General features: G+C 44.0%; 1 protein-coding gene across 1 annotated transcript; it reads right to left on the bottom strand.

Annotated features, from left to right (window-relative positions):
* Nucleotides 1-3,880: 3,880 nt before the first annotated feature.
* Nucleotides 3,881-6,319, bottom strand: TMEM38A (transmembrane protein 38A). The gene is made up of 5 exons (XM_010013107.1): nt 6,165-6,319; nt 5,459-5,643; nt 4,768-4,855; nt 4,551-4,668; nt 3,881-4,251 (listed from the first exon to the last, which is right to left on the bottom strand). The coding sequence occupies exons 1-5, from the start codon at nt 6,308-6,310 to the stop codon at nt 4,030-4,032; spliced, it is 759 nt and encodes a 252-aa protein (XP_010011409.1). The 5' UTR covers nt 6,311-6,319; the 3' UTR covers nt 3,881-4,029.
* Between the last annotated feature and the right edge of the window lie 1,940 nt (nt 6,320-8,259).

Below are 8,259 nucleotides of genomic sequence, written 5' to 3'. Positions count from 1 at the left end.
GCAAATGCACAAGCGTGAGAGACCAGACCCAAAGATATTAATGAATGATGATCTTGGCACTGTCAGCATCTCCTTCTTGTCAGAAATGCCATCGTAGAGGTGAAGTGAGGAGCAGCTGTGACTCAGAGCAGGCTCTGGTGTGACGGGCAACTTGGTTTCTCACTGTCTGTCTGTTCCATGAGCCATCATCACCCCCCAGCAGCTTGCTCACAGGCTGCTGCCTTTACAGACCACACGAGAGCAGGATTAAACTCTTAGCTGGGAGGCAACTTCGTCTTGGTGTTTACCAAGTAAGAACCACACTGTTGGTGTCTGATGACATCCAAACCTCTTTAATGTGTGTGTCCATCCACTGTAAGGAAACACCAATCTCCTTGGGGCCAATGGCAAAAGCATCCTAAAGAGGCAGATACCAGCCTGCTGTGTATGGAGTGTTTGGCATCAACAGCCTGTTTTCTCCATTGCTGGTAGTTTGCTTTATCGTTGTTTTGTCTTCCTAGTAGAGATGGAAGAAGCTCCTACTAAATCCAAACGCCTTTGGGAGCTTTCTTGAATATCTTTTATAGGTGTTTATTCTGATTTCTCATTGTTTTGGCAAAGAACCAAAGTATCTTAAGAATAAATCTTGGCTGCAGCAAAAAAAACCAAAAAAAAAGCTGGGGATCTAAAGTCTTGGACATGCCATGCTATTCCAGCCTTTCCTTCCATATGATCCTGTTCTGTGTCTTGCAGTAGCCAGTTAGGTCCTTTAAAGAACAGCACAAGGACTGTAGACAATAACAGCTAAGGACCCAAAGAAAGATGTGCTGCTGCAAAATGCATTAAATTGTCATTTTTAATGCTTCTGTGTGTCCCGTGTGCTACTTGGACTGACACTCTCAGCACCAATCTAGTGCTTTATATCTCTGAAGCATCACACAGCCATGAAATAGGCTGCAGGAGGGAGGTGCAGATGTTTGGCAGCTGATCACCTGGCAAGTGTTAAAAGGAACAAGTTCCCTGTTGCTCAGGAGATGGCCAAGGTAACAATCATAGAATGGTTTGGGTTGGAAAGGACCTTAAGACCATCCAGTTCCAACCCCCTGCCGTGGGCAGGGACGCCTCACACTAGACCATGTCACCCAAGGCTCTGTCCAACCTGGCCTTGAACACTGCCAGGGATGGAGCATTTACTTTCTGGGTTTTTCTGCTTCTCTGGATTATAGAATTTGGTTACTCTGGACAAAATGTGGAAGAATGTACATACTGCCATTAATAGGAAAAGGGGAAAACAAGCACTGGTTGCTCTAGCTTGGCACTGGATTGTGTTGGCTCTGCCCTTTCTCACATGAGCTCTTCAGTATAGGACTTCTTTCCTTTGGCCTCTTGGTTTTTACTTCAGTTCATTTACTGTGAAGAATTAATGTTTTCTGTAAAATTCTCCTATGGGTTTGGGTTTTTTCCTCCAAACACAGTAAGGGCTGTAGAGCTTTCCCTATCTGTGAAGCTGATCTGCAGCGATGGAAGAGCTGGGGACCCTGGCTTTGGCTCTCTCTATGTAACAGAAAAGGGAAACCTGTCAGTCAGCAAGAAATGCTGAGAGCATCAAGTTAAACACTTTGCTTTTTCCATCAGGCAACCAGGGCCTCTTTGAGGATTAAACCTATTGCTAAATTTAGCTACCTCTCACTAGAGTTAGTATCAGAAGTTATCAGATCAGAACATCTTTGGAGGGAATGACATCTGTCCCATGGAAGTCTAAGCCCTGTATTGCAGCAGGATTTGGAGCTGGGAACATTCTGCACAGCAGGAAACTCTTGAGACATTTGAGGCTTTTTCAGTGCACTTGAAACACCTACTGTCCTCAGTGTGCTCCTTCATTGTTCTGTCCAGGTCCTGAGCACCATTTGGGGATGCCACTGGAGAGGAGAATGGTTAAACCATGTGAAACATTCTTATGCCTTCTTTTGTCTGGATTTATTTTAAATATGTATAAGGCTTCCACTGAACTTTTCCAGTGGTTGGATCATACAAAGACTATAAATCCCACACTCCAATGAAATTCTATTCTGAAGTCTCAGGAAGTCTCCTTGCATGACATCGCGACAAATACAGTGAAAGCAATGGGCCTTTTACCATGTTATTTCCATTTCTAACATGTTCAGGTGTGTTTGAGTTTCTCTTCGGTTAGAATCCCTTTGTCATCAGGTCAGGGAGACTTTCAGGAGATCAAGGAGCATGTAGCTTCTGACACTGGTGGGAGTAAAAGAAACACACACATTTCCTCAAGCGCCAGTGGACAATCAGTCACTTCACAATTTTTATTAGTTGGCAGCTTTTATAAAACAAAATTCCTCTTAATCAGACATCTCATAAAACATTTATAGTCTTGTGCATGCCAGTGATACATCAGGTTTCAATAGACCAGTATCTGCAGAACCAGACAGTTGAGTTGTCAGGTGGAATTCCCGTTTTCTACAGGGGGAGGGAAACTCACAAAATTAAGGCACTGTCAAAACCCAGCCCCACAAATCATTTCACCTTTGTCCTGGCTTTCAGCTGGTTGGATACAGTATTTATTTTTATTCACTTTTTTAATTAACCTTCAATTTCCATTTTGAACAGGGACACAAAACCCCCAAACCTGCTTTTCTTCAAGCCCTTCAATCCTATTTCTATTCCCAGTTGCAAAATGACAGCAGCAAAGCTTATTGCTAGGGATGGCAACATGCTGCCTAACTGAAAGCCCAGTGCTCTGTCCCCACATGTGCCATTCTCACTGCAGTGATCCCAACCCTTGGATGATGACACTTCCAAGAACAAAATGAGTGACAAGAACAGCTTAAAACTAGTCTAAAAGCCAGTATTCACTAAGCAGAACTGACAGGCTCCTCCCTGAGCCATGCAATGCATTACATCTTCTTCCCTCATTGGGCACAAGCTGTTTCCACAGACCAGTAGTTTGGCCAAAAGAGACCTACAAGGGATAATCTGTATCTCCAGCTATCAGTCCTTAAAGTAATTTCAATCAACTGGTGTGGAATCCACTTCTTCAGCCTTTATATCTTAACTTAAGAAGATATAAAGGGTGAAGAGCACACCAAAATCACGGCTTCAAGCACAAACCCGTATGTAGCTGTGGGCTTAGAAATCAACAATTCTCTATAGAAAGAAGCAACATTTTTAAAAGAGCCCCATTCAGGTCCATGAATAGGTGCCCTGGCAATTATAAATAAACAGTAATAAATACTTATTTACACTCACACACCCTTCTTGTATCCCACAAGATTACAAACAGACCAGAACCGTGCTTCTTCCTTAGTTCAGTGTGATCAGGGTTGAGGTGGGACACACTTAACACCATGCAGCAATGCTACAGAACAGTTTGGAATACTAACAGTACCAGTACATAGCACTCGGAGCATTTCACAGCTTCAAAGCTCTTGCAAACACAGACTTAGGTAAGAAAGTGACAATATTGTATCCATTATCAGAGGGACATTCAGTGAGAGAAACAAGAGTCAGTGTCCTTACTTCATATGAAATGTCATATTAATTGGAGATATGGCAGATGTGGCAGCTAGGGAAAATTAGATCAGGCTCATGTGAGACCATTTAATTTCATTGAGTGTGAAATCCAATTTCCACATTGATTGCATCTAAACAGTTTGTTCTTTTGGTAGACATCAAAAAGGTCAATGAAAACTCCAAGGGGCTTCAGAGTTGTGGGAGCACAATCCATCACCTCCATTCATAAATAAACACAGTGAAAGATTTTACATCAGCTGAACGAGCTGCATCGTAACTGCTGACAGCTTGAGAACTGGCACCCACTTATCATCCTGGCCCAAACCTACAGATCCCTGAAAATGTGATCAGAATAGAGACCAGCAGCAGCACAGAGAGCACAAATGACATTCAGGGACCTGCCTGGCAGTATCCTGGCTTCCACCTCTCCTGGAGTCTGAGGAGGATAAAGGAGGTCACAGGTGGTTTTGAGACTCAGTTCTGGAAGAATTTTCCTGGCCTATTTACTGTGTGGTTGCTTTTTTATTCAGCTTTTTTTACTTTCCGTTTCCTTGTGCCTTCATTTAGCTCTTCTTTTGACTTGGCAGGAGGTGGCGGAGGATGGGAAACCTCATGGGAGGCCCCGTGATGGTCGTGATGGTGACTGGTGTGTCCACTGGAGATGGAGCCAAAGAAAACCGGGCAGATGAAGCTTTCCACCGGAGCAAAAGGTGAGGCGTGAGAGTGAGTTGCCGTCATGAAAACCTGCCATGCAAAAGTGAATACTCAGAGATCACATACATCAGCTATGAAATATTAGCTAGGAAGGAGCATTACTCCAGGTAGAAGCCCCTATTGCTATGTGACTCAGCTGTAGCACAACGATTTTCTCCCCTACTTCTGATACGATGGAGAATTTAGCCTCTAATCTCCTGAGCACATTTCCTGGTATGTACAGCCAATGCCTTCAGCAGTGGCTTGGGAAGGTGGACACCTCCAGTTGGAGTGTGTCCCCTTTCTGTGGTTCTGTAGATTTGTTAGCAGTAAGCCTGCTGCAAACTTACCTTGCAAACTATCATGAACATGGTGAAAAAGAAGATGAGGTTGGCTTCAGAGATTGGGAGCCAGTGAGTCTGTTGCAGAGTGAAGAGGACTGTGCCATACAGACTAGCCTTTGTAGGACTAGAAGAGAAATAAGTTTTCTAGGTTTGCATCCAGTCCTGAATGGTTCTTTAAATGCCATTTTTAGGCTGACAGAGAATTTACAGGCTACCTACTTACAAGGACATACGAAGGATTTCATTTGTTTCTGGCTTCCAGACCCCACGGAGCAGTTGCTCAAAGTTAGACATCAAAGCAACACCAGAACCTGTGAAACAGTGAAAATGAACAACTAGAACTGCCCCAGCAGAGGAGAGCTCTGCTGCCTGTCTAGATCCCCAAGGGATGACAACCTAAGGGGAACAAAAGGTTCATGATATCCTTCCCAAGTTAGCCTAAAACAACAGAGCGGGGCAAATGCTTTCTTGATGTCCTATAAGGTGTTACCTGATGGAAAAAGCATTTGCGTCTGTTCCATTCACTGATGCTCAAATGCTTGCTCCAAACACAAGCTAAAGGAAAACTGACTGGGCTGTTCAACACTGATAGAACCCCCCTGAAAAGATATCAGTGAGGCCAGAGACAGTCAAACACATGAGAAAATAAGGAATTCCTGAATTCTACACCTGTATTTCATAGTGACTCAAGTTCTTCATGCCTCCAATAAAGTTAGATGATGACTCAACTGACAACCATTCTGCAAGGATGAATAAATACCTGTGCTCTAGGGAACATGATTGATGGAAGCCAGCTGACCACATCTATTAACTGCTGGCCAGCACTGGGTGACGTGGTCACCTTCAGCCTCACTCACAGATTCTCCCATCCTCCCCACAGGGGCTGGGTGCATTTAGAGTATCTCATCTTTCACCTTTGACCCATCCAATAGCCATCATGATGAACCAGCCATGGTGGTAGTGGTGGTGAGCGTGGTGGACCCCAGCTGCAATCTTGCGAACTCTGACCACCTCCTTCATTGCCACAAAGATGAGCTTCACTGGCAGAAAGCTGACACACTTGTAGAAGAGGTTCATGGGACAGAAGAATATCAAATACCTGGAACAAAACCACAAAGAATTTGAGGACCAACTTGTTTGTCCTGATTGGTGTAGAGAGAATTGAGGTATACTGTGGTGTTAGCCTGAATTATGTCAGGGAGAAGGAAATGCTGGTTCTGTCATGCAACCCATATGCAGTGAGGAAATGAAACGTGGAGTAACTGTGGTTAATTTGTGCACATTTCACTAACATGATGAATAAAATGCCCCCAGATTTCCAGCGTGTGCCACTCCTCTACTATATGTGGTATCTGTAGCGCGTGCTGCTTTTGGGGCAGCTATAAATGGAAATGCCCAGTGGTTGGACTAGACCCAACCTGTATTATCAAAGCAGCAGACAACAGTCAGAGAAACTGGAAACTAGATCTGGGAATACAAAAGACTCAAAGACTCCCTCACCCCACCTCTTCTTTCCCCACTTAATCCAAGGAAGGTTATACACGTGTGTCACACAGATAGGTTTGGACGCAGCCAGCAGCATCGCGTGCTTAATAAATGAGGTGAAGTGCAGAGACTCACCAGACTGCTGTGGCCAGGATGACACTGGAGTTATTACTGAAGTAATCAATAGGTGATTCTCCAAGCAACAGATCAGCAAGTATGTAGCTTCCAAAGCAGTGGAGCATAGCACAAAGCCAGGAGGCAAAAGGGCTCTTGCGAGACATCTCCACAGCTCCTGGGAAGCAAATGCTAAATGAGAAAGTAGATCCAGCAAGTAAGCAGAAATTCCAAGACCTCCTAAGAAAGAGGCTTGTGGTGCATGTTCTCCAACAAAATAAGTCCAAGAAAAGTGCTTGTAAAATAAAATACAAAGATGTGTATTTGGTGAAACCTGAACAAGTGCCAGGTATTATCAAGAGATCGCTGCTTGCAGGCCCCCCATGAGGTTTCAAGTGAACTGACTCATTGGAAGCTTATGATTTGACTAAGAGTTTATCTCCTGGATTTGCTGCTACTTACTGCAATCAGAAAGAACAATTTTCCCCTTGAAATCAATGTCTTTGTACAGTCTAAAAATAAGATATCCATTCTCTCCATTGCTTCAACCTAGGTGCCCTCTAGAATTCATGAGCAATCTGTTCAGCTCTCTCATTCATAAGATAACCTGTAAAAATAGAACAGTAGTTCTTAATCTTCATTTCAAAGAGGAGGATTTGAGGATTCTTCCCTGCTCCTGTACTAGTTTGGAAACACCCTCTGAAAATACAACTTGATATTAAACCAGTGTTACTATTTGGCGGTACATTATGTTCTCGTCCCACAAGCTTCTATTGATTTGTAATTTCTTTAATTCCTCCATTTTCAGCTACCTCTGTCCTTCTCCAAGGAAGTCTCCCAAGAACATCAATTCTGTAGGATTGTTTCATCACCTTAAATTGTTCTGGAGTCCATCGTGCAGCATTTCGGATACCAAGCTCTGTTCAGTAAACCAGTGGCAGGCAGTTAAAAGAAAGAATGCTAAAATTTCATGTCAACATTACTAACCTTAATTAGCAGCATGTGAATCAGCACAGGCTAAAACTATGACTGCTCTGACTCTTCCATCCTCAAAGACATTTGATCTAGCAGAAAACACAGTGGAAACGAGACAGCTGCAACAGCCATGACATGAAGCTGGTTCTATAGGAACCTGTAGTTTTAGCCTGAGGCTTAATTTAGTAACACTTGTTTTTCTTTGGCTCCGTGAAGCCGCGCTGTCTCCAAGGAGGAACCGGGACATTACTGCCCTGACACTGATCTTCAGCAGAGGATCCGTGGGATGAAGCAGTGTAGGAATCTAGTGAAACCAACACCCCAGCCTTATCCAGTCCAAGTGGATTACAGGACTTGCATAGTTGTAAAAGCTATTTTCATAAGGCTTGCCTGTTAAGTGGTCCGTTCAGGGCTTAATGCTGGCAGACAGCTGTAAGTGATCAGGCCTTGAAAACCCAGCATTTGTGTTTACATGGAACATAAATAGAATGTGGATCGAACAGCACAGACATCTCACAACCAGAGGATTTAAAAATCACACCAAAGTGTGTTGTTTGGGTGGGTTTTTTCTCCTCAGACATCAGACAGTTACACCGAGACCATTCAAAACAGCTTGAAAAGTGCACAAACTATCAAAAACCCACGGAGAACACGGCATTTGGGAAAAAGCAAGGTGCAGTCGGACTGCAGCAGGGCAGAAAGTGAAAGCTCAGATTACGGCATGGTCTGGCAGGTGGAAAAACCCCAAGGGTTTACTTACAGCCTTTTTGTATATAAATAGGAGGAGAGTATTGCCACAGAAATAGAGAAACCAAGCAGCTGGACAGAACCGTTACGCTAAATCCTGGGGTAGCAGCAAAAGAAGTGACTGAACTTATATAATTTACTGTGATTGGAATTCAGAATTAAATAAAAAGCAAGCCTGGCTTTCAAAATCACTGGTTCTTGGGGGTTTCTGCTTTATATTTAGACACGTTTGGCACCTCTGAAGCAGCAGCACAAGGCCCAGACACCCAGGGCCTGGCTGCAGTGACAGCACAGGCAGGCGGGATACTTCATGCCCCGAACCGTCCGGTTTATCCCTCGGGAAGCACGGCAGGAGCGATGCTGCTGTCGCCCCCAGCGCGCACGTACAGCCCCG

Source organism: Nestor notabilis, unplaced genomic scaffold (genome assembly GCF_000696875.1).
Source record: "Nestor notabilis isolate BGI_N333 unplaced genomic scaffold, ASM69687v1 scaffold24034, whole genome shotgun sequence".
Lineage (NCBI taxonomy): Eukaryota > Metazoa > Chordata > Aves > Psittaciformes > Psittacidae > Nestor > Nestor notabilis.
The sequence above is the reverse complement of the archived record's forward strand: the minus strand, read 5'-3'. Positions and strand labels throughout refer to the sequence as shown.

What these genes read in the sequence shown, in the direction of transcription:
- TMEM38A (XM_010013107.1), bottom strand. Translation starts at nt 6,310, where the DNA reads ATGTCTCGCAAGAGCCCTTTTGCCTCCTGGCTTTGTGCTATGCTCCAC. An exon ending in GGCTATTGGATGGGTCAAAG is followed by an intron (nt 4,856 to 5,458) that starts GTGAAAGATGAG and finishes ACTGTTTCACAG; the next exon opens with GTTCTGGTGTTGCTTTGATG. An exon ending in TGTTCATGATAGTTTGCAAG is followed by an intron (nt 4,252 to 4,550) that starts GTAAGTTTGCAG and finishes TTTGCATGGCAG; the next exon opens with GTTTTCATGACGGCAACTCA.